The sequence below is a fragment of the Oncorhynchus keta genome, chromosome 2 (genome assembly GCF_023373465.1).
Source record: "Oncorhynchus keta strain PuntledgeMale-10-30-2019 chromosome 2, Oket_V2, whole genome shotgun sequence".
In the NCBI taxonomy this organism is placed as follows: domain Eukaryota; kingdom Metazoa; phylum Chordata; class Actinopteri; order Salmoniformes; family Salmonidae; genus Oncorhynchus; species Oncorhynchus keta.
Window position 1 is genome coordinate 11,909,558 of NC_068422.1, and position 25,677 is coordinate 11,935,234.

At 43.2% G+C, this 25,677-nt stretch overlaps 2 protein-coding genes and 1 long non-coding RNA gene across 3 annotated transcripts; 2 read left to right on the plus strand and 1 right to left on the minus strand.

Annotated features, from left to right (window-relative positions):
- The first annotated feature begins 5,012 nt into the window (after window positions 1-5,012).
- birc5a (baculoviral IAP repeat containing 5a) lies at window positions 5,013-8,178 on the plus strand. Its single transcript, XM_035764668.2, has 4 exons — window positions 5,013-5,433; window positions 5,655-5,764; window positions 6,987-7,104; window positions 7,951-8,178. The coding sequence occupies exons 1-4, from the start codon at window positions 5,326-5,328 to the stop codon at window positions 8,041-8,043; spliced, it is 429 nt and encodes a 142-aa protein (XP_035620561.1). The 5' UTR covers window positions 5,013-5,325; the 3' UTR covers window positions 8,044-8,178.
- A 97-nt stretch (window positions 8,179-8,275) lies between these two features.
- Window positions 8,276-9,586, minus strand: LOC118377725 (uncharacterized). The gene is made up of 3 exons (XR_004824309.2): window positions 9,441-9,586; window positions 9,159-9,292; window positions 8,276-8,822 (listed from the first exon to the last, which is right to left on the minus strand). It is a non-coding gene; the product is annotated as an uncharacterized LOC118377725 (long non-coding RNA).
- Window positions 9,453-22,981, plus strand: LOC118377724 (transmembrane protein 235-like). The gene is made up of 4 exons (XM_035764670.2): window positions 9,453-9,707; window positions 9,882-9,942; window positions 10,102-10,239; window positions 22,621-22,981. Exons 2-4 carry the CDS (start codon window positions 9,930-9,932, stop codon window positions 22,815-22,817), a joined length of 348 nt encoding a protein of 115 aa, XP_035620563.1. The 5' UTR covers window positions 9,453-9,707; window positions 9,882-9,929; the 3' UTR covers window positions 22,818-22,981.
- Window positions 22,982-25,677: the final 2,696 nt, after the last annotated feature.

Consider the following 25,677-nt stretch of genomic DNA (forward strand, 5'->3'; position numbering starts at 1 on the left):
GTGTATGTGGGATGGTACCAGTGTCAGAGAATGAGGATGTTATGGATGAGGAGCGATTGTGGGATGGTACCAGTGTCAGAGAATGAGGATGTTATGGATGAGGAGTGTATGTGGGATGGTACCAGTGTCAGAGAATGAGGATGTTATGGATGAGGAGTGTATGTGGGATGGTACCAGTGTCAGAGAATGAGGATGTTATGGATGAGGAGTGTATGTGGGATGGTACCAGTGTCAGAGAATTAAGAAGTTATGGATGAGGAGTGTATGTGGGATGGTACCAGTGTCAGAGAATTAAGAAGTTATGGATGAGGAGTGTATGTGAGATGACACCAGTGTCAGAGAATGAGGATGTTATGGATGAGGAGCGTATGTGGGATGGTACCGGTGTCAGAGAATGAGGATGTTATGGATGAGGAGCGTATGTGAGATGACACCAGTGTCAGAGAATGAGGATGTTATGGATGAGGAGCGTATGTGAGATGACACCAGTGTCAGAGAATGAGGATGTTATGGATGAGGAGCGTAATGTGGGATGGTACCGGTGTCAGAGAATGAGGATGTTATGGATGAGGAGCGTATGTGGGATGGTACCGGTGTCAGAGAATGAGGATGTTATGGATGAGGAGCGTAATGTGGGATGGTACCGGTGTCAGAGAATGAGGATGTTATGGATGAGGAGCGTATGTGGGATGGTACCAGTGTCAGAGAATGAGGATGTTATGGATGAGGAGTGTATGTGGGATGGTACTGGTGTCAGAGAATGAGGATGTTATGGATGAGGAGCGTATGTGAGATGACACCAGTGTCAGAGAATGAGGATGTTATGGATGAGGAGCGTAATGTGGGATGGTACCGGTGTCAGAGAATGAGGATGTTATGGATGAGGAGCGTATGTGGGATGGTACCAGTGTCAGAGAATGAGGATGTTATGGATGAGGAGTGTATGTGGGATGGTACTGGTGTCAGAGAATGAGGATGTTATGGATGAGGAGCGTATGTGAGATGACACCAGTGTCAGAGAATGAGGATGTTATGGATGAGGAGCGTAATGTGGGATGGTACCGGTGTCAGAGAATGAGGATGTTATGGATGAGGAGCGTATGTGGGATGGTACCAGTGTCAGAGAATGAGGATGTTATGGATGAGGAGTGTATGTGGGATGGTACCAGTGTCAGAGAATGAGGATGTTATGGATGAGGAGCGATTGTGGGATGGTACCAGTGTCAGAGAATGAGGATGTTATGGATGAGGAGTGTATGTGGGATGGTACCAGTGTCAGAGAATGAGGATGTTATGGATGAGGAGTGTATGTGGGATGGTACCAGTGTCAGAGAATTAAGAAGTTATGGATGAGGAGTGTATGTGGGATGGTACCAGTGTCAGAGAATTAAGAAGTTATGGATGAGGAGTGTATGTGGGATGGTACCAGTGTCAGAGAATGAAGAAGTTATGGATGTTATGGATGATGAATTTGTTTTTACCTGACTTGCCAAGTCAAATAAAGGTTCAATTTAAAAGACAACTGGCGGCAACCACAGCTAAATAGTCCAGTACTGTACTGCCGACCGTCACGTTGTACATCACCGTATTTTCCATTCCCTCCTAATGGAAACCCAGAGGGTTTTTCTTGGAATAGAACAAACATAATATTGATCAAATGAATTAAGCAAGTACCAGTCAAATTTTGGACACACCTACTCATTCCAGGATTTCTTTATTTTTACTATTTTCTACATTGTAGAATAATAGTGAAGACTGCAAAACTATGAAATAACACATGGAATCATGTAGTAACCAGAAAAGCATTAATCAAATCAAAATATATTTGAGATTATTCAAAGTAGCCACCCTTTGCCTTGATGACAGCTTTGCACTCTTGGCATTCTCTCAACCAGCTTCACCTGGAATGCTTTTCCAACAGTCTTGAAGGAGTTCTCACATATGCTGAGCACTTGTTGGCTGCGTTTCCTTCACTCTGCAGTCCAACTCATCCCAATTGGGTTGAGGTCTTATGATTGTGGAGGGCAGGTCCGCTGATGTGTAGTCCACACACTGCACCTCCACGGCCTCCTTCAAACTGGCGTCCCCTACAGTTACCTCAACAGCTGGAGCCTCCCTCTGAGAGACAACGCCACCAGCTGAACTGTGCCTGTAACACACACAACCTGAGGCGTTATGTGAGGGGCCCAGCCAGGGTGATGACCATGCAGACATTCAGGCTGACAGGACAGCATACTCTCTGGGTCTATCCATGGTCTGACTCTGGTCTTGCCTCTCACAGTGGCCTACCATCAGTCTCTCTCATGGGCTTGGAGCTGCCTCTCGCTCCCCTGGGAGATCCAGGGCTAGAGTATCTGAGCCGGTGCTATAGTACAGGCCTTTCCTGCCTGCGCACAAACACACACACCACAGGCCGCGATACACACCCCTCCGTGAAGCTTGCTACCTTACTCCTCCCATACGCCATCTCCTCATAGGTCCTGACCAGCACCACCCTGCCCTGTCGCCCAATGATACCAAACACTGTGGACCACCATTTGTCCTGGCTAAGGTTACAATAAAAGTGATTGGCTGCTCCGGGCTGTGTAGTACTCTGACACGGAGGCCTGGTCATCCCGGAAGACGTAAGGGGAGGGAGCAGAGACGCCCATTAAGCAGGCTGCAAAGGATCATAGGGGAGTTGATGAGGGCAGCTTCGACGCCGAAGAGGAGCTTGAAGAGGAGAGGCTCCAGGAGAAAATGGCCAACACCAGGTGAGGATGATGATAATGATGAAAATGGTGGTTGTTGTTGAAGATGTTGGTGTATCGCTGCTGTAAACGCAAGCCAACACAGGTTGCATGACCACTCCTGCGCTGTCATTTTCCTCTGAGTCATCATGGTGACCAACAGTAATGACAGGCAGACTAAACTCCAGTCAGTTTCCGTTGGTCAGCAGCGTTATAGAAAATGAACCCCCGACTGCATCTCGCAGGGAGACGGACCCTCCACCTCGATCAGAGAACACACACCCTTGTGTCTGGCTGCCAGCAAATTAGACAACATTTTGAATAGAGCAGGGCCAGGGGACTGGTCAGCTGGGGGAGTGGGAGACCTAAGGAGAGATAACAAGGGGGAGAGGTTTATCAAATATACATTTCATTTTTGCATGGTGTAACAGTTGTGACTTGAGGTTATTATTTATAGGGGTGCCAGGTAGGTTGTGCCTACCAGAGAAAACATTGGTTTCTCCTTTTAGTTTGGGTGGGAATGAGTCCCATCTGGTCCGTCAAGTCTACACCACTACAAAGGACTTATGTAAAAGTCAGGATGGAAATAAACTTTTCATAAACCCTTAAAACATTGGAAAGAACTTCAAAAACAACTATATTCTGTTGCGTGGGTTGGATTAGCAACAACAATGATTACACAAACATATAATAATATCACAATGAGTTCTGGTTCCTCCAGAAATGTCCTGTACCTCGGGCCTAAAAAGAGTCCAGCCTGGTAAAGGAGTTCAGTGAACTCAAGTGACTTTTGTCACGCGATGTTTGTCCGTTCATTCAGTGTAGCGTAAACCCAGTACTAAACATACAAGCAATATAACAATAATTTTACCACAGAACTTTAAAGCGTATCAACTCTTACTAAGTCCTCAACTACAACTAACTACATAAATCATCACAGTACACCTCACATCAAAACAAATGAAATACCGTATACAAAAAGGTTGTAGTCAGTCGGTCAGTCAGACAATCCAATCCGCCAATAGATCTCCAGCGGAGAAAGGCCACGGAGAGGTGTAGTCCACGGACGCAAAGAGTGGATCCGATCCTGGGTAAACTCTCTTAGGCTACAAAACACACGTTTAACGGCAACAAAACAAACAGAATAGGGGAACTGAGGGTTGAACACATCCGCAGTCACGTCTCCATCACAACCCCACTTTTGCGCAGCTGATACTGGCTATTTAATTGGGAATTAAAGGGAAAGCGCCCTATTGGAAGGAGCTGCACTGAGACGGTTCAGAAAAATTCAGGGCCGTCACAATGGTCAGTCTGAGTAGTTCAAATGAAGAGGTTCATACCTGGGGTGCAGAGTTGGTAGATTGACACAGTACACCCCACCACTCTCACAGACAGCACAGACACACTGCTTGTCCTCACTCCGCACCAAATGATCCACTGGACTAAGGAACTGAAGGACAGCACAGAATAACACAGACAAGAACCAACCAAAGAGGAGTGTTTCTTGTCCATTAAGAATATCACATACAGCTGACAGCCATGTTCAAACCCTTACTACAACTTCAGTTTTCATTAATACTCAGATCACCTGCTGTTCACCTCAGTGTTCATCAATACTCAGTTAACCTGCTGTTCACCTCAGTGTTCATCAATACTCCGTTCACCTGCTGTTCACGTGCTTCTACACCTGCATTGCTTGCTGTTTGGGGTTTTAGGCTGGGTTTCTGTACAGCACTTTGAGATATCAGCTGATGTACGAAGGGCTATATAAATAAATTTGTGTTCATCAATACTCCGTTCACCTGCTGTTCACCTCAGTGTTCATCAATACTCAGTTCACCTGCTGTTCACCTCAGTGTTCATCAATACTCAGTTCCTTGTCATGTTTACCTGCTGCTACTCGTGTCAGTGTTAATAAATAATCCGTTAATTGTATTACCTCCTATTCATCTGTGTTTATCATAATCAGTTCACCTGCTATTCACCTGTGAGTAAACAGCGTTCATTAATAATCAGTTCCTTGTCGTTTAATCTCCTTTAGTAAATTGAAGTGGGCGAAGTGTAAGGTTTGAGATTCAGCCTACCGTCAGTTTCAGCTCGTGTGTTGAAGACATACAGCTCGTCGCACCCAGTACAAATCAACACATCTGCTCCAGCCCAGATCACTTTAGCAGCTGTATCCGTCGAAAGACATCGAACTCAGCCAAAGTCTCAACAGCACATCACTGTTAGCTGTAATAATAACTGTCCAGAACCAAGGAATAATCGGTAAACAGTACGACGCTTTCAAGTAATTTATTTGCTACAAAGTTATGCCCATAATAACTATCTGAAGGTAGTTTCGGCGCTGTAGCTTGCTTGAAATGCATCAGCCAGTTATTGACGGATACAAAAAAAGCGAACGTTGTTTCTGACAAATCAGTGTCCAAAACTACATTACCCAAGCACCAAGACCGACGTATAATGTCATGACGCTACTAGCCACCCACCAATCAAAACATCGCAGGCAAACGTCCGCCGAAATTTCAAAAACATTTTCGTTTGCTGCTATTGTGACATTTTTGCTAGCTATTTTAAACTATTAGTTGAACGCGTTATGGATCCCTTTAGTGAAGACCATACGAAAATGTACTTTTATGAAACCAGATTGAATACCTACGTGGGGTGGCCGTTCGAAGAGGGCTGCGCGTGCACTCCAGAGAACGTAAGTTAGTTAGCGAAACAAACTGGCTAACGTTTGCTAGCTCGGCCATGACTTTCAGAAATGCACGTAGTAGCTAGCTAACTACACAAAGTTGTCCATTAGTTGGTGATTCACTTTTCCCAGTTAGGTTACACTAAATTATACGTATGCAATTGTTTCACTCTGGTCTAATCTACTAGCGAAAACGTTACCACGATTAAGTTTGTTGCTGTGCATTCCAGATGGCCAAAGCTGGATTCATCCACACACCAACAGAGAACAGCCCGGACATAGCCAAGTGCTTCTTCTGTCTCAAAGAACTGGAGGGCTGGGAGCCAGATGATGACCCAGAGTGAGTTAGTTGTAAGACAATGATCATGGCTAAAGAAGCCTATATTGGTTAATTGTAGGCTCGCGTGGTAAGTGTTTAAGCTAGTTACTACAACATGCATAGACGCTACTTACTTTTCGGTCTGAAAAAACATAAGGAACGTAGTTATCGTTCATATAAGCGAGAGGTTATTTTCCGAAAATAAACGGTTAAATTACTATGCACCTTTTAGGGTTAGCGTTTCCACGGGGCCATATGTCCATCGCAGCGCTTTCAGACCCCAGGCGGAAGAAAGAGGTGACCGCCTTTACTAATTAGCCATCTAGCGTGCACCGAACACTTGCGTGGAACCGAAGGATTACATTAAAATGGTGCAAGACCCCAATGACGCTGCCCATGTTAAAACAACCTTTTGGTCACTAGAGGCCTCTCATTATCTATGGCTACAACTGTGATAAGGACAGTTAAAACAGTGTATATTTTACATTTTCAGATGAATGTGAAGGGTTGTATGTTTCTAGGACCGTATTGCAGTTTAGTTTATTGGTCTTTCAGCAATACCGGTTCTTAAAAACAGTTGTCATTAAACACTGCACTATTTTTCTGTTACCATAATAAGCATCCATGTTAAATAAATTCAACACATTGCATTGCACATGAACTGCTAAAAATGTCTGCCAGAGCCAGTTTACCTCTGAAAATAACAAGGTCCTTGAACCCCGACTATGCTCATTAAGCAAACATTATTGGGATAGCTAGCTACATACTCTGAAGAGGTCTGTGTGTAACTACAAGGTTGCTTGTTAAGCCTGATTCATCAGCCGGTGATCACTCGGTAACACTAACATACCATCTGATATATAGCAATACAATAATTTGAAAAGGGTCCTTTTTAGGACCTCTGCGAGACAATGTTGATTAAAAATAAAATTTGAACTCTACTGGTTGTCTAGTAGTTTCTTTATTTTAGACAAAATATCACCTGATGCATACATGTATTTACATCTTTGCATGTTTCAGGTGCTAGAAATCTGGACACACTACCGCCAGATAATGAATCAGGCTATGGGTCGTGAATGTCTAGCCTCTGCCCAGTGAGTGAAGACTGGGAGCGGAGGCTAGTTCAAGCTCAGATCTGGCTGTACCTCCTCAATTGCTACACTAGAAATAGGATACAATTTAGTATTGTTTTTTCTATTGATCCCTTGCTAGTGTTCTCCTCATGGCATGACTCTTGTTTCAGGAAGGAGCATACGTCTCATTCACCCAGCTGCAACTTCATCTCCCTGAAGAAGAGTGTGAATGACCTGACTGTGGAAGAGTTCCTCAAACTCCAGAAAGAGAAGCAGAAATTCCACATTGTAAGTTGAGCTAAGTCTTTGGAAATCCCCGTAACAATTATACCTATTGCCAATATTGATAACTAAGTAGGTTTAGTGCTCCTCCTATTGTGTGATTTACTGTATATGGGTAGAACAAGAATATCAACAATTACATATTTTATAAACTTTTATTTAATCAGGGGATCCCAATTGAGACCAGGGTCTCCTTTTTAATGGTGCTCAGAGGACCTAAAATAAAAGATAAAACTACAAGATACAATAAGAAATGCATTACATTAGAACATCAGACATCATAAATATTTATTAAAGTCAATCAAAACAATTGCACACCTGTGAACTAATTTCTCATCTTGGTTTTAAACTGCCCTAGTGGTACCAGGGAATCCAAATGTAGTGAATTTTGTAATTGATCCAAAAAGGTGGAGCATTAAACTAAAAGTGGATTTACCTAGTTTGGTGGAGACCTGAGGAATTTCAAGAGTTAACCAAACCTGTGAACGGGTTTGGTATCACTTTTTTATACTTTAACAACAAAGTTAGGTAAGTCAGAAGCTTGTATAGTAGAGCTTTGTAAACAAAGGGGGAGTAATGAAGTGATCTCCAGGACTTTAGTGAAGACTGACCAACCTTTTGATGCAGTGTTGTGTATTAAAACTAATAGGAGTACATTAAGCCAGGTTTTGCTGCAGATCAAACACTCCATCCCAGGTCTCTACTAGTGCTGACAATCCATCAGGTGATCAAATGTGTCCTATAAATATAGGACTCTTAAGTGGAAAATATAGGCATACTGTATCTCTAAGATGTGTGTGTGGATAATTATGAATATACCAGATTGAAATGGCTTCTATTTTCCTATCACAGAAAAAGTATTGCATTGAGGCCATCACTAAGTTTGAGGAGGCGGCAAAAAGCAGAAGAGGTGAGATCATCAAGACTGCCATGGATGAAGAGTGATGTGGAGGGACCTGTTTGAGTACTTTATAAATGTTCTGCTCTGGAGTAATCACTGGTAGTGCAGTAGCCTAATGTACATATTCTGTCTGTCTGCATTAGCTAGGTGTTTTTACCAATAAATATTTTATTTCCCAATTTGACTCTTGTGATCTATTTGTCATGTATTGTGTTAATTTGATTGAACATATAAACTGGGTATGTGAGAATCTACTGGTAAACCTGCTAGCATATTATAGTGAATGGTGGGGTAGGGAAGCTAGCCTGGGTTTCTGGCATGAAAGGCAAACACTCTACACGTCGCTGTAATATTTGTTTGACACCAGTTGTCCATAATGGCCATGCGTAAAGTGTTAGTTGTGTAAATTCGAATCTGGTATCAGGATAAATAGTATACAATCGGTGACTCATTGTTATACGTTTTTATTAGCTAAGTAATAAATGGCAAATGCAACTTTCACTCACTGTAATACCACGCAGGGCAGAACAGAGAACTGACAGGATGTATGTATGTAAACAGTGTTCTTATACTGTGATGGACATAGTTCCAACCCGTCTGTTGGCCTATCACAGAGGCTGGGCGTTGTTTAAACTTGCTCAGCCTATTGCAGGCGCTCAGGCGGGTCCCCGCCTCTTGGCGCTTCATGGAGTCCTCCCTCCGTCGATGTATAGATTCTTACTGTTCTGGTATCGCAGCCAAGTTATAACAGTTGCTCAGTTCCTGCTATTGTGATGTTCAGTATTTTTCCATCTCAGTTAAACCTCGTGATGACCACCCCTCCCTATCACAAATTTGTAAGATACAGCAAGTCACACCATGTGCTCAATATTGTTACATACTAACACAAGGACAAAGCATCTGCTGGGCTGTTATCTACAGTTTTGCAACATGCAGGTCACACCATGTTACTCAGTTCTTGTCACACACACAAACAGGCAAGAAGCAAGCAGTTGTTTAATCTCATAATGATGCTCCAGTGCACAAATGCAGATACCTCACACAACCAACATCAAATAATATTTAATCATATATATGGTAATGGCTATAATATAACACAGAATCCCACAAAAGGGAGAGACACTTGTACGCCTGGAACCCATAAAATAAGAGGACCCACCTGCTATGTACTCTGCCGCTGCTTGGAAATGTTATTCCTCAACGGTAGTGGTCAATTCTGCTTCACGCCTCATCCTCGTAACGTTGTTAAAGCTCTTGAGCGGTGAACAAGATACACCGTGAAAGAACGTCATCCTGGAGATATGGGAATAAAGATTCCCAGCGGAGATTTTGATTAGTTGTGATATTTTACTAACTTCAATATAATCTGAATTACTTTAGCCTTTTACGGGCATTCACCCCTCTCGTCAACAACATAAATAGTGTAGAAATAGGGCGTTACCTGTCCCTATATCCGTGGGGAGTTGAATAGCGGCGCACGTGTTTTTATCTCGGAGCAAAAAATACCTTACATCAATCAGGCAGGATGAAGTTGTTCTCTGGTGATCACTGCGGGCATCTTCGGTATGCTCAGTTTTGCGTTCCAGGCGGCAGCGATTGGGAGCGACTACTGGTACATTATTAAGGTGAACAGAACCAACCAGACCAATACAGAGGTTTTGGATTCCAATTTCATCCTGCCTGATTGATGTAAAGTTAATTTACGAAGGTATGTGTATTCCGATGCGTGTGTATTTTGTCATTTGAAACCAATGCCTTGCTTAGTTGGATGACTTTATAGTATAAGGCAGGCTAGGCCTATTTGTTATCCGACATCTTTCCTGTAGCAAGACAGTTTTATGGTCACAATGAAAACGGAATAATGAATTATCCATCTTTCCAGGTCAAAAGGTGTTTCACATTGAACTCCTCCAGCTACTCCGAAACTGCGATGCACATGTTGAGTGAGTTACCTGTCCATTATCACCTTAACCATTGTAAAATAAAACACTAACAGCTATTGTTATTTGGGACATTTTGAATTGATTATGTTATTTATGAAACCTCTATCTGTGTGTCTAGTATGCTCCTATAGTTGGAATGTTGTGTGTCTGTTTCACCAGACATGCACAGTGTGAGTGTGGTCTTGCTCCCTCTTAGCCTGGTCCTTCTACTGTTTGGAGGAATCTGTGGCTTGATCAGTTCTCTGCCCTGGGGCCCCGCCTTCCTCACTAGCACCGTCTCCTATCTCTTCTTCTGCAGTAAGTGTGGCCTTCATCATCATCATTATCTCTCGGTCTTAGGGCCCAAACACCAAGTCTTTAGTTCTGCCATGCCAACTCCTTGTTACTTATTGTCATGTTTGGCATGACAAGAAGTTGACATTATGGCACACAAGTAGATCTGGGATAAGGGGAAGGCTACCTAACACCTACAGGCCCAAGTCCAAAATGCACTCCTATGCAGCGTACTACCATCCATATAGCCTCTTAAAGCAGCGTTAACCAACTCCAGTCCTCCACTACTCCCAACAGCCCAACTCCAGTCCCCCACTACCCCCGGTAGCCCCCCTCCAGTACCCCACTCCAGTGCCTCACTAACCCGTGGAAGCCCACCTCTACTACCCCTGGTAGCCCCCCTCCAGTACCCCACTCCAGTCCCTCACTACTCCCGGTAGCCCCACTCCAGTACCTGCGGTAGCCCAACTCCCCCAGTACCCCAATAGCCCAACTCCAGTCTCCCCTTGTAGGCCAACTTCAGTAACCCTGGTGAGAGAGGGAGCAAGAGAGAGAATTGAGAGATGAGGGTATATAGACAGAGAGAGAGTTGGAGAGATGAGATTTTATTTATTTCACCTTTATTTAACCACGTAGGCCAGTTGAGAACAAGTTCTCATTTACAACTGCGACCTGGCCAAGTGTGACACTGAGACATAAACAACAACAACAACATAGCTACACATGGGATAAACACATGTACAGTCAATAACACAATATAAAATCTGTGTACAGTGTGTGAAAATGAGGTAAGGCAATAAATAGGCCATAGTGGCGAAGTAATTACAGTTTAGCAATTAACACTGGAGTGATAGATGTGCAGATGAGGAAGTGCAAGTAGAAATACTGGTGTGCAAAAGTGGTGTGCAGAGAAAAAAAATGCTGGTGTGCAGAAAAACAAACATAAATATGGGGATGAGGTAGTTGGGTGGGCTATTTACAGATGGGCTGTGTACAGCTGCAGCGATTGGTAAGCTGCTCTGACAGCTGATGCTTAAAGTTAGTGAGAGAGAGAGATAAGTCTCCAACTTGAGTGATTTTTGCAATTCGTTCCAGTCATTGGCAGCAAAGAACTGGAAGGAAAGGTGGCCAAAGGAGGTATTGGCTTTGGGACTGACCAGTGAAATATTCCTGCTTGAGCGCGTGCTACGGGTGGGTGTTGCTATGGTGAGCTGAGATAAGGCAGAGTTTTAGATGACCTGGAGCCAGTAGGTTGGCGACGAAATATGCAGCGAGGACCAGTCAACGAGAGCATACATACAGGTCGCAGTGGTGTGAGGTATATGGGGCTTTGGTGACAAAATGGATGGCACTGTGTGTTAGGAATTTTATGAATAAATGACTAAACAATATCCCCATTTCAAATAGAACTGTAACTAAGTAAATGTATACTCTGTTTTATTATATCTGATTAACAATATGAATTCATAAGTGAGGGATTGTGGAGCCTGAAACAGGGGGTAATTAAATAAATACCATTCCAGCAAGGTTGGAGAAGATTGGAAGTGTTTTTTTTAAGTAAGCAGAAAGGGTAATTAACCTATGGTTGAACTGACTCAACTTAGCACTGGAATGTTTAGATAAGACATTGTGTGTTTTCTTAGGTTTTCCATTAGCTGGAACTGTCTGCTGAAGGGTGATGGATAAAAAAACCTTCTGAAGTTATCTCAAATAAACTTTTGAACATTTTATGACCTGTGACGTCATATTTTGTATATAAACTGTTGTTCGTGGTTACATGGCAGCGAGCTCCGAGAATAAATACTATTATCTATTTTTGATAAGACTGGTCTCTGTCTATTTTATGCAAATAAGAATCTTACAAATTCTCATAAAATAGACTAAGTAAATTCAATTAATGAAAACATATTGGAATAATTAAATTATACGAACACTGTGATAGACTGCATCCAAGTTGCTGAGGAAAGTGTTGGAGTCTATTTTGTAAATGACATCGCCGAAGTCAAGGATCGGTAGGATAGTCAGTTTTACGAGGGTATGTTTGGCAGCATGAGTGAAGGAGGCTTTGTTGCGAAATAGGAAGCCCAATTCTAGATTAAATTTTGGATTGGAGATGCTTAATGTGAGTCTGGAAGGAGAGTTTATAGTCTCGCCAGACACCTAGGTATTTATAGTCCACATATTCTAAGTCAGAACCGTCCAGAGTAGTGATGCTAGTCGGGCGGGCGGTGCGGGCAGGGATCGGTTGAAGAGCATGCATTTAGTTTTACTAGCATTTAAGAGAAGTTGGAGGCCACAGAAGGAGTGTTGTATGGCATTGAAGCTTGTTTGGAGGTTTGTTAACACAGTGTCCAAAGAAGGGCCAGAAGTATACAGAATGGTGTCGTCTGCGTAGAGGTAAATCAGAGAATCACCAGCAGCAAGAGCGACATCATTGATATATACAGAGAAAAGAGTCGGCCCGAGAATTGAACCCTGTGGCACCCCCATAGAGACTGCCAGAGGTCCGGACAACAGCCCCCCCACTGAACTCTATCTGAGAAGTAGTTGGTGAACCAGGCAAGGCAGTCATTAGAGAAACCAAGGCTGCTGAGTCTACCAATAAGAATGCGGTGATTGACCGAGTGGAAAGCCTTGGCCAGGTCGACGAATTCGGCTGCACAGTACTGTCTTTTATCGATGGCGGTTATGATATCGTTTAGGACCATTAATGTGGCTGAGGTGCACCCATGACCAGCTCGGAAACCGGATTGCATAGCGGAGAAGGTACGGTGCGATTCAAAATGGTCGGTGATCTGTTTGTTAACATGGCGTTTGAAAACCTTTAGAAATGCAGGGCAGGATGGATATCGGTCTGTAACAGTTTGGGTCTAGAGTGTCTCCCCCTTTGAAGAGGGTGATGACCGCGGCCACTTTACAATCTTTAGGAATCACAGATGATACGAAAGAGAAATTGAACAGACTTGTAATAGGGGTTGCAACAATGGCGCCGAATAATTTTAGAAAGAGAGGGTCCAGATTGTCAGAACATCAGCTGTCTCGACTTGGGTGAAGGAGAAGTGTGGGGGGCGGAGGGCTTGGGCGAGTTGCTGCGGGTGTGCAGAGCTGTTGGCGTAGCCAGATGGAAAGCATTGTCCAGCCGTAGAGAAATGCTTAATGAAATTCTCAATTATCGTGGATTTATTTATCGGTGGTGACAGTGTTTCCTAGCCTCACTGCAGTGAGCAGCTGGGAGGAGGTGTGTTCTTATTCTCCATGGACTTTACAGTGTCCCAAAACATGGAGAGTTGAGGGGATGGCGAGAGAGATGGAGAGATCAGGGTATGGAGGGAGGGAGGGAGGGAGAGAGAGAGAGAGAGAGAGAGAGAGAGAGAGAGAGAGAGAGAGAGAGAGAGAGAGAGAGAGAGGAGAGAGAGAGAGAGAGAGAGAGAGAGAGAGAGAGAGAGAGAGAGAGAGAGAGAGAGAGAGAGAGAGAGAGAGAGAGAGAGAGAGAGAGAGAGAGAGAGAGAGAGAGAGAGAGAGAGAGAGAGAGAGAGAGAGAGAGAGAGAGAACGAACAGTACATTGTTTATTATCTTTATGGAGAGGTACTGGGAGCTGGAGTTGTAAAGACCTTCACTTTTACCACTAATTGTTTTTTTGACCAACCAGATCTGATCTTTTGGCCAATCAGATCTGATCTTTGACCAGTCATCGGGGCAAAATATCAGATTGAGCTGCCTGTGTAAATACAACCTGAGTTGAACATAAATTAATTGGACATCACTCTGGAAAATGTCCTATTCATTGTTAATGGACTGTGTTACAAGGATTCCTTACCTTTCAAAGAATAGTGACTTGAGGTAGAGCGCTGTGTACTGTTTTTTTCCAATTAAGAATGACCAATGCAGCGGCTACAGCCCGTCTAATGCTCAGCTCCTGACCAATGTGCGTTGCCTTAGAATTAGTGGACCGGACATTCTAGATTCTACTAATTCTAACTCTATGACGTGTCCCTCCCTACTGCTGCCCTTCTCACCCTGTGACCCTCCCAGTCAGGCCTGGAATAACCCTGATAAAGAAACCCTTGTGATGCAAGAGAACAGAGTTAACAAAATGTTCATGCCTTTAGCCCTAATCAACAGCACATGGCGAAATGGGATCAAGGCTGGAATTTGATTTGACTTTCTATCTCTGTGAATTTGGTTTGTCTTTGTGCCGTGTGTCTTTCTTTCTCAGCTGTGGTCACTCTCCGTGTTACACTATTGTGTGGTGCCTTCTCTCACTTCATTTCGCTCATCTGTCTTCTCTCGCCCGCTTCATATCGCTTTTCTGTCTTCTCTCTCGCTCGCTTTATATCGCTTTTCTGTCTTCTCGCTCGCTTCATATTGCTCTTCTGTCTTCTCGCACGCTTTATATCACTCTTCTGTCTTCTCACTCGCTTTATATCGCTTTTCTGTCTTCTCGCTCGCTTCATATCGCTCTTCTGTCTTCTCTCGCACGCTTTATATCGCTTTTCTGTCTTCTCGCTCGCTTCATATCGCTTTTCTGTCTTCTCTCTCGCTCGCTTTATATCGCTTTTCTGTCTTCTCGCTCGCTTCATATCGCTCTTCTGTCTTCTCTCTTTATATCGCTCTTTGTCTTCTCTCTTTATATCGCTCTTTGTCTTCTCTCTTTATATCGCTCTTTGTCTTCTCTCTTTATATCGCTCTTTGTCTTCTCTCTTTATATCGCTCTTTGTCTTCTCTCTTTATATCGCTCTTCTGTCTTCTCTCTTTGTATCGCTCTTCTGTCTTCTCTCTTTATATCGCTCTTCTGTCTTTTCTCTTTATGTCGCTCTTTGAGTTCTCTCTTTATATCGCTCTTCTGTCTTCTCCCTGTCATTCTCATCTTTGATTTGATCTTCAATTCCTCAATCAAGCATGTTTTCTTGTAAATTTCAATTTACTGGAAAACGTGTCTCTTTGTGTATGTGTGAGGGTGTTGTACCTTCTGCCAAATGCTCAATTTAACAAATTCCTTGGGCTTAATAAAAACCAGAAATAAACACAACCCTTAGTGTGAGCTTAGAGCTTAAGTCCCAAAAGCACACACATCCCTGGGTCGCTCCTCTTTTCAGTTCACTGCAGCAGCTAGCGACTGGAACGAGCTGCAACAAACACTTAAACTGGACAGTTTTATCTCAATCTCTTCATTCAAAGGCTCAATCGTGGACACTCTTACTGACAGTTGGGGCTGCTTTGTGTGATGTATTGTTGTCTCTACCTTCTTGCCCTTTGTGCTGTTGTCTGTGCCCAATAATGTTTGTACCATGTTTTGTGTTGCTACCATGCTGTGTTGTTATGTGTTGCTGCCTTGCTATGTTGTTGTCTTAGGCCTCTCTTTATGTAGTGTTGTGTTGTCTCTCTTGTTGTGATGTGTGTTTTGTCCTATATTTATTTTAAATTTTTAATCCCAATCTCAGTCCACACAGCCTTCTGCCTTTTGGTAGGCCGTCATTGTAAATAAGAGTTCGTTATTAACTGACTTGCCTGGTTAAATAAATAAATCACATCAAATTAGGGCTAAGAGGGCGAGTGCCACATGACACAAAGGTCTTTTCAATCCCCTCAGGAAGAGTCAGAGAGGGGCTCCGAGAGGGGCTCAGGGTCAGACTGAGCCAAAGTACTTTTACAGCAGTGTGGTAATAATAGGTTTATTTTAAATTGCGCTACAGAGTCTCAATCGCTATAAAAAACAAACAAAAATTAATTAATGGAGTTGGCATTTGAAGAGATGGACTTCCACAGCTAGATGATGATGTAGTTCAGGACAGTAGAAGCTTGAGTGGAGGCGTTGATGGTCCAGCCAGGTAGGGAGAAGCATCAGTCAGACAGGCCTGCCCGGAGCTCTTCGTCAGGCTGTCTCTGAAGTGCACAGCTAGGTAGACTGGAACATCCACCACTAAAAGTGTAGCACCCATCTGGATGATGCTTCGGTAGGTATAAACGCCTGAGCGACCACCTCATCAGTAATCAAGAACTATGAGATGAGTCTCTGTCATTCGGTTTCATTGTCAACAGGGAATATCCAGTACTTGTTTATTTGAAAGTCCTGTTCATTTCTGCTAACGAACATCGTTGTCTCTAACATCTCCGCCCAAAATCATCTCCACCATCTCCCTGTGGTGCTGTCTGGGTATTTCTCCTCTTGGGTAGTAATTCTGATCACTTTAATATTTCAGTCCTGTGTGAATAAACCATCTGTGTAATTACAAGCACACACCCCTTCCACTCCTCCTGTCTCTCTGCTCATGACACCTTTGAGTGATATAGGGATAAAGAAAAACAACCCTCACCTAGCCCCCCTGCCAGCAATATGTGGTGATTTGGGCTGCTTGGTGCAGGGAGCCGGATACAAAAATGTTCTAGTTTATTGACTTTGCCTAGTCCTCTCAGCCGGAACCAAAGACCAGTTTGTCCATGGCAACATAATGGGACTCTGAGAGCTCTTAAACTTTGATGTCATCCGATGGGGCCTGCGTCAGTCTACATCTTGTTTCTCTCATTCTGATATGTGGGTTTTATAGTTTTGCTGTTGTATTCATGTCTAGTCTGCCTAGAGTTACATTAAAGATTAAACACAATGCAACATCAAAAGGCTCCTCTTTCCTTGGCTGTATTTTTTGAGCCTAAGCTTTTATGTGTAAGATGCTGTCTAAGTGGCTGTGACATCTTTATCCTTCATTGAAGGGATCCTGTAAAGTGCTCTCCAAGCCAGGTGTACGGTATAAGAGCGTGTACATACTTTGTGCTTATGTGAACCAGAATGTTTCATCTCCCTCTCCAACTCCTTGTGTGCACATTTGGTATATTAGCAATGCCTTACTGTTAGTGTGTGTCAGATTCAGTGTTTAATAGTCATATGTACAGGGTTGCAGTTGTGATTGCAGGGTACAGTGAAACCTTAGGCTTCGAGCTCCAACATGCAGGACTAGTGAAATAATAAACAAAACTATAGAAATGGCACTATACACAACTGTAGCAGTAATTAATAAAGTACTGTCCTTTGGGGTGTAGGCAGAGTAAAGACTGTTGACCATGCCTCAGGACTACTTGGCCTGATGACCCCTCGCGGTCCCTAGTCCACCTAGTCGTGCTGCTGACCCAGTTTCTGCTGTTCTGCCTGCGGCCGTGGAATCTTGACCTGTTCACTGGACCCTCCCACACGCATGCTGTCTCAACCTCTGAATGCTCAGCTATGAAAAGCCAACTGACATCAACTCCCGAGGTGCTGATCTCAAACCAAAATCGCCCTCTACCGTAGGACCATGCCTCAGGACTACCTGGCATGATGACTTCTTGTTGTCCCCAGTCCACCTGGCTGTGCTGCTGCTCCAGTTTCAACTGTTCTGCCTGCGGCTATGGAATCCTGACCTGTTCACCGGATGTGCCACCTGTCCCAGACCTATTATTTGACCATGCTTGTCATCTATGAACATTTGAACATCTTGGCCATGTTCTGTTATAATCTCCACCCGGCACAGCCAGAAGAGGACTGGCCACCCCTCATAGCCTGGTTCCTCTCTAGGTTTTTGGCCTTTCTAGGGAGTTTTTCCTAGCCAACGTGCTTCAACACCTGCATTGCTTGCTGTTTGGGGTTTTAGGCTGGGTTTCTGTACAGCACTTTGAGATATCAGCTGATGTACGAAAGGCTACATTTGATTTGATTTGACTCTACAACCACTGATTATTAGTTGACCCTGCTGGTCTTCTATGGATATCCTGAAGAACAATTTGGCCTTAAGATCTGTGTACTCTTATAATCTTCACCTGACATAGCCAGAAGAGGACTGGCCACCCCTTAGAGCCTGGTTCCTCTCCAGGTTTCTTCCTAGGTTCCTACCTTTCCAGGGAGTTGTTCCTATCCACTATGCCTCTACATCTGCATTGCTTGCTGTTTGGGGTTTTAGGCTCAGTTTCTGTATAAGCACTTTGTGACAACTGCTGTTGTAAAAGGGCTCTATAAATAAATTGTATTGATTGATTGAGGGGGTGGGGTAATGACCATAGGGGGAGCAGCATGACCATTGAGGGGGGTGTGGGGACCAAGTCCAATAAAACAAAATCTTAATTAAGTAATATACATATTAAGAACTGCAGCAGTGATGATTGTTGTTGGAGTGGGGGGCAGAGTAAAGGTCTGTTACGGAGGACAGCAAGAGAGAGAATATCCATAGGGGGAGCAGCAGGTAAGGTTTGACCGTTGGTGGTGCGGGGGGGAATGTCCATAGGGGGAGCAGCTGGTAAGGTTTGACCGTTGATGGTGCGGGGGGGAATGTCCATAGGGGGAGCGGCAGGTAAGGTAAGGTTTGACCGTTGATGGTGCGGGGGGGGAATGTCCATAGGGGGAGCAGCAGGTAAGATTTGACCGTTGATGGTGCAGGGGGAATGTCCATAGGGGGAGCGGCAGGTAAGGTTTGACCGTTGATGGTGCGGGGGAATGTCCATAGGGGGAGCGGCAGGTAAGATTTGACAGTTGATGGTGCGGGGGGGAATGTCCATAGGGGGAGCGGCAGGTAAGGTAAGGTTTGACCGTTGATGGTGCGGGGGGGAATGTCCATAGGGGGAGCAGCAGGTAAGATTTGACTGTTGATGGTGCGGGGGGGGGGAATGTCCATAGGGGGAGAAGTGGGGGAGGGAGGGAGGAGCGCATAGCTGACTAGTGGTGGCTATTTAGCAGCCTGATGGTCTGTGGGTAGAAGATATTGGCCATTGTCAGTTTTTGCTATGATGCTCCTGTACTGATTATAACATCTACAGAAAATACAGAAATGGCAATGGTGGAGCTGTTGCTGTTTATATACTCCAGACCACATACCTGTACAGATTAGAGAGGATCTCTTTAAATACTGTTGAAGTAATATGGCTACAGATGCATCTGCCTCACCTAAAGTCCATTCTGGTGGGAAGCTGCTATAGACCACCAAGTACTAACTGTCAGTATCTGGATAACGTGTGAAGTGCTTGATAATGTATGTGATATCAAAAGATGTATATTTTGTGGGTGATTTCAATATTGACTGGCTATCATCAAGCTGCCCACTCAAGAAAAGTTCTAAAGGCTGTGCCTAATATAGTGTATAGGAGGTCATACAAGAAGTGTTGTTGATTTAAATATTTGTTGTTTTGTGGTGTGTAATAAGGAGCAGCCAGATGCTGCACTTGACACATTTATGAAATTGCTTATTCCAGTTACTAATAAGCATGCACCCATTAATGCAATGACTGTAAAAACTGTTAAATTCCCATGGATTGATGAGGAATTGAAAAATGTTATGGTTGAGAGGGATGAGAAAAAAGGAATGGCAAATAAGTCTGGTCTCACAACCGATTTGCAAATTTATTGCAAATTGAGAAATCACAAGAATTAAAATAAGAAACTATACTATGAAACAAAGATAATTGACATAAAGAATGATAGTAATCAGAGGGCTGATATAAATACTATGCATGCCAGTCTCTCTAGGCTAAGAGTTGAGGAGAGTCTGACTGCATAACTTCTTCTTTTTATAAGAAACATGAATGTGTTGTTAATCCCAAATTGTTTGCATTGTCAATTCACACACCAATCCCAGCAGACATGACACCAGGGGTGTCAGTCCCCAAATCCAGAACCAATTCAAGAAAACGCACAGTATTATATAGAGCTATAATTGCATGGAACTTCCTTCCATCTCATATTGCTAAAATAAACAGCAAACCTGGTTTCAAAAAACGGATAAAGCAACAACTCGTGTCACAACGCCTCTCCCCTATTTGACCTAGATAGTTGTGTGTATACATTGATATGCAGGCTACGTGTGCCTTTGCATTTTTTAATGTAGTTTTGTCTTTGAGCTGTTCTTGTCTATTGATGTTCTGTATTATGTCATTCTGTATTATGTTTCATGTTTTGTGTGGACCCCAGGAAGAGTAGCTGCTGCTTTTGCAACAGCTAATGGGGATCCTAATAAAATACAAATACCAAAATACCAATAGTAAAAAGCTTTAAATGTATGTTTTCATTGGCAATATTAGCAAACATAGGCATGACATGCCAGCAACATGCTGACACTACACATCTAAGTATAACTGATCGAATTATGAATGACAAGCATTGTGGAAGAGGTGAAAAAAGTATTGTTGTCTATCAACAATGACAGGCCACCGGGGTCTGACAACTTGGATGGAAAATTACTGAAGATAATAGTGGACAATATTGCCACTCCTATTTGCCATGTCTTCAATCTAAGCCTAATAGAACGTGTGTGTGTGCCCTCAGGCCTGGAGGGGGGGAAAAGTAATGCTGATACCCAAGAATATTAAAGCCCCCTTTAATGGCTCAAATATCAGACAAATCAGTCTGTTACCAACCCTTAGTAAACCTTTGGGAAAAAATGGTGTTTAACCAGGTAAAATCCTAACAGACTTTCAGTAGGCTTATAGGGAAGGACTATCAACAAGCACTTCACTTACACAAATGACTGATGATTGGCTTAGAGAAATGTATGATAAAAAGATTGTGGGAGCTGTTTTGTTAGACTTCAGTGCTGCTTTTGACAATATCGATCATAATCTGCTGATGGAAAAAAATGTGTTATGGTTTTACACCCCCCTGCTATATTATGGATAAAGAGTTACCTGTCTAACAGAACACAGAGGGTAGAATCAGGAATTCCACAGGGCAGCTGTCTAGGCCCCTTACTTTTTTCAATTTTTACTAATGACATGCCTCTGGCTTTAACCTCACTAGGGTATGTGGGACGCTAGCGTCCCACCTGGCCAACATCCAGTGAGATTGCAGCGCGCCAAATTCAAATACAGAAATACTCATTATAAAAATTCAGAAAACATACAAGCATTTGACATAGGTTTAAATATTAACTTCTTGTGAATCCAACCACGGTGTCAGATTCTTAAAATGCTTTACGGCAAAAGCATACTTTAAGATTATTTGAGAACATCGCCCAGCAGACATTACAAACAGTTACAAACAGTAACCAGCCAAGAAGAAGAGTTGCACAAGTCAGAAATAGAGATAAAATGAATCACTTACCTTTGATGATCTTCATATGGTTGCACTCAGAAAAATGTTCTTTTTGTTTGATAAAGTCTCTCTTTTATATCCAAAAACCTCTGTTTTTGTTTGCGTGTTTTCTTCAGTAATCCACAGGCTCAAACGCAGTTACAACAGGCAGACAAAAAAAATCCAAATTGTATCCGTAAAGTTCACAGAAACATGTCAAACGATGTTTATATTCAATCCTCAGGTTGTTTTTAGCCTAAATAATCGATAATATTTCAACCGGACAATAACGTCATCAATATAAAAGATAAACCAGAAATGCACTCTCTCGGTCGCGCGCATGAAGAAGCTCTGTGACACGGCAGGGTCCACTCATTCAGACTGTCCTTACTCCCTCATTTTTCAGAATACAAGCCTGAAACAATTTCTAAAGACTGTTGACATCTAGTGGAAGGCATAGGAACTGCAATTTGATTCCTAAGTCAATGGATACTGTAATGGCATTGAATAGAAAACTACAAAAACAAAACAAAATCCTACTCCCTGAATGGATTCTGTTATACTCACAGACACTATTTTAACAGTCTTGGAAACGTTAGACTGTTTTCTATCCAAATCTACCAATTATATGCATATCATATCTTCTGGGCCTGAGTAGCAGGCAGTTTAATTTGGGCACGCTTTTCATCCAAAATTCCGAATGCTGCCCCCTACCCTAGAAAAGTTAAGTAATGACTCAACACTATAAACATGTTACTACAGCAAGTGAAATCACTGCAACACTTAACAAAGAGCTTGCTGACATGTTGTCAGCAGCATACCACCCTGCATCCCACTGCTGGCTTGCTTCTGAAGCGAAGCAGGGTTGGTCCTGGTCAGTCTCTGGATGGGAGGCCAGATGCTGCTGGAAGTGGTGTTGGAGGGCCAGTAGGAGGCACCCTTTCCTCTGGTCTAAAAAAAAATATCCCAATTCCCCAGGGTAGTGATTTGGGACATTACCCTGTGTAGGGCGCTGTCTTTCGACTGGGATGTTCAACGGGTTAAATGACTCCGTGGTTACTAAAGATCCCATGGAACTTATTGTAACAGTAGGGGTGTTAACCCTGGTGTCCTGGCTAAATTTCCAATCTGGCCTTCATACCATCATGGCCACCTAATCATCCCCAGTTTACAATTGGCTCATTCATCTTCTCTCCCCTGTAACTATTCCCCAGGTTGTGTTCTCAGTCAACTTACTCCCAGCTGGTGTTGCTGAAAAGCTTCAAAGTGAGCATCAACTACTCCCAGCTGGTGTTGCTGACATGCTTCAAAGTGAGCCCCAGCTACATCAATTACTCCCAGCTGGTGTGTGTGTTTATTTATGGTTTGTGTGTTTCCTCAGGTGTCCTGACCCTCTCCGGTGTCGGCCTGTACATCAGCAACTCCGAGCAGGCACTGGCAGAGACAGAGAGTCTGGTGGGGGCCGAGCGTCTGGCCCGGGTGGCCAGCACTTCATTCGAGCTGGTCCCTGGGCCTGGCTGTCCTTCTGCCTGGAGGTCCTCACTGGCCTGCTGCTGGCTGCCCACCCCGCCCTCCTGAGCGGCTCACCGGGCCACGGCAACCCAAGAGCCAGGCCCTACAGAAGTGTCACAAGAACTGTACCTTCAATTTTCTAATTATTTTTATGCGCTCGTCTCTGGCACCACAATTGAATTTCCCTATGGAGAAATAAAGTTCTTAATTACATATTTATTCATCTTAAATGCAGTATGTGGTTTATAGTCTGTGGGTAAAACAGCTCTCATTTAATGCCATCTTGTGGTCTGATAAGTTACTACATTTCAATTGGCAAAGGCCCTCAAATATGAAATGGCTTATTGTGGTCCTATAATGTAGGATGAGAAATGAAACACCAGAATTACTGGCCTCAACCACATCAGTCTGAATGGCTGTTAGCTATCACAGGGTTGCATTTTAGAACATTGGCAAGTGAAGGGCTATATTAATAGATGTCCTCAAAGCAAAAACCATAGTAGAAATGCCCAGAGCAGACTGAAGGTGCATCTCAATAGTCTGAAGAGGCTCCCTGTCCTTCATCTGCACTGATCTGCACATTGAAAGTAGCTGAGAGCAATGAAGTGGACATGTCAGTGGACGTTAATGTTCACCTGATGATGAAAGAGGCAAGAACTAAAGACCCTTTATGTTACTTTGTTACGGTCAGTTATTACTGTGGAAACCACAACATCCACCCGCATAAGAGAAAATGAAAAGGCGAGGGCCTGGATTAAATCCAATCAGCAGTACACTACCGTTCAAACGTTTGAGGTCACTTAGATATGTCCTTGTTTTTGAAAGAAAAGGAAAAACAATTGTCCAGTAAAATAACATCAAATTGATCAGAAATACAATGTAGACATCGTTAATGTTGTAAATGACTATTGTAGCTGGAAATGGCACATTTTTTAATGGAATATCTACATAGGCGAACAGAGGCCCATCATCAGCCACCATCACTCCTGTGTTCCAATGGCATGTTGTGTTAGCTAATCCAGGTTTATAATTTTAAAAGGCTAATTGATCATTAGAAAACTATTTTGTAATTATGTTAGCACAGATGAAAACTGTTGTGCTAATTAAAGAAGCAATAATACTGGCCTTTTGAGTAGTTGAGTATCTGGAGCATCAGCATTTGTGGGTTCGATTACAGGCTCAAAATGTCCAGAAACTTTCTTCTGAAACTTATCAGACTATTCTTGTTCTCCACATTTCCACGTTAATTATTTATTTACTTATCTATTGTTTACCTACTACCTATTTTTTTTCTTAAAAATTACACTTTGTATTTGCCACGAAACTGAAGATCTCGTACAACGCTGTGTATTACTCCCTTCACAGAACAGTGCAAACTGTCTAAACAGAATAGAAAGAGGAGTGAGAGGCCCCGGTGCACAACTGAGCAAGAGGAAAAGTACATTGGAGTGTCTAGTTTGAGAAACAGACACCTCACAAGTCCTCAACTGGCAGCTTCATTAAATAGTACCCGCAAATCACCAGTCTCAACATCAACAGTAAAGAAGCGACTCCGGGATGTTGGCCTTCTACGCAGAGTTGCAAAGAAAAAGCCATATCCTAGACTGGCGAATAAAAATAAAATATTAAGATGGGCAAAAGAACACAGACACTGGACAGAGGAAGATTGGAAAAAAGTGTTATGGACAGATGAATCTAAGTTTGAGGAGTTCGGATCACAAAGAAGAACATTTGTGAGACGCAGAAAAAATGACATTACGCTGGATGAGTGCTTGACACCATCTGTCAAGCATGGTGGAGGAAATGTGATGGTCTGGGGGTGCTTTGGTGGTGGTAAAGTGGGAGATTTGTACAGGGTAAAAGGGATATTGAAGAAGGAATGCTATCACTCCATTTTGTAACGCCATGCCATACCTTGTGGACTGCACTTAATTGGAGCCAATTTCCTCCTACAACAGGCCAATGACCCAAAGCACAGCTCCAAACTATGCAATAACTATTTAGGGAAGAAGCAGTCAGCTGGTATTCTGTCTATAATGGAGTGGCCAGCACACAGTCACCGGATCTCAACCCTATTGAGCTGTTGTGGGAGCAGCTTGACCGTATGGTAAGTAAGAAGTACCCATCAAGCCAATCCAATTTGTGGGAGGTGCTTCGGGAAGCATGGAGTGAAATCTCTTCAGATTATCTCAACAAATTGACAACTGGAATGCCAAAGGTCTGCAAGGCTGTAATTGCTGCAAATTGAGAATTATTTGACGAAGGCAAAGGACACAATTATTATTTCAATTAAAAATCATTATTTATAACCTTGTCAATGTCTTGAATATATTTCCTATTCATTTTGCAACTAATTTCATGTATGTTTTCATGGAAAACAAGGACATTTCTAAGTGACCCCAAACTTTTGAAAGGTAGTGTATATCTGTGTTATAGCACACTTGACATTTAAAAGGTAATTTCTCATTGAGCAGACATGCCACGTTTACCATGAATGTGGTCTCCGCGGAATCTGAAATAAAATTGCTTTAAAAAAGGTGCATAGCTGACAAACAGCAATCAGATTGAAACTTGGGCAAGGACACATCAGCCTATATACACAAGCTTTAAGTGTTCCACAGGGATGACAATGGCAGTGGTTGTTCCACAGGGATGACAATAGCAGTGGTTGTTCCACAGGGATGACAATGGCAGTGGTTGTTCCACAGGGATGACAATGGCAGTGGTTGTTCCACAGGGATGACAATAGCAGTGGTTGTTCCACAGGGATGACAATAGCAGTGGTTGTTCCACAGGGATGACAATAGCAGTGGTTGTTCCACAGGGATGACAATGGCAGTGGTTGTTCCACAGGGATGACAATGGCAGTGGTTGTTCCACAGGGATGGCAATGGCAGTGGTTGTTCCACAGGGATGACAATGGCAG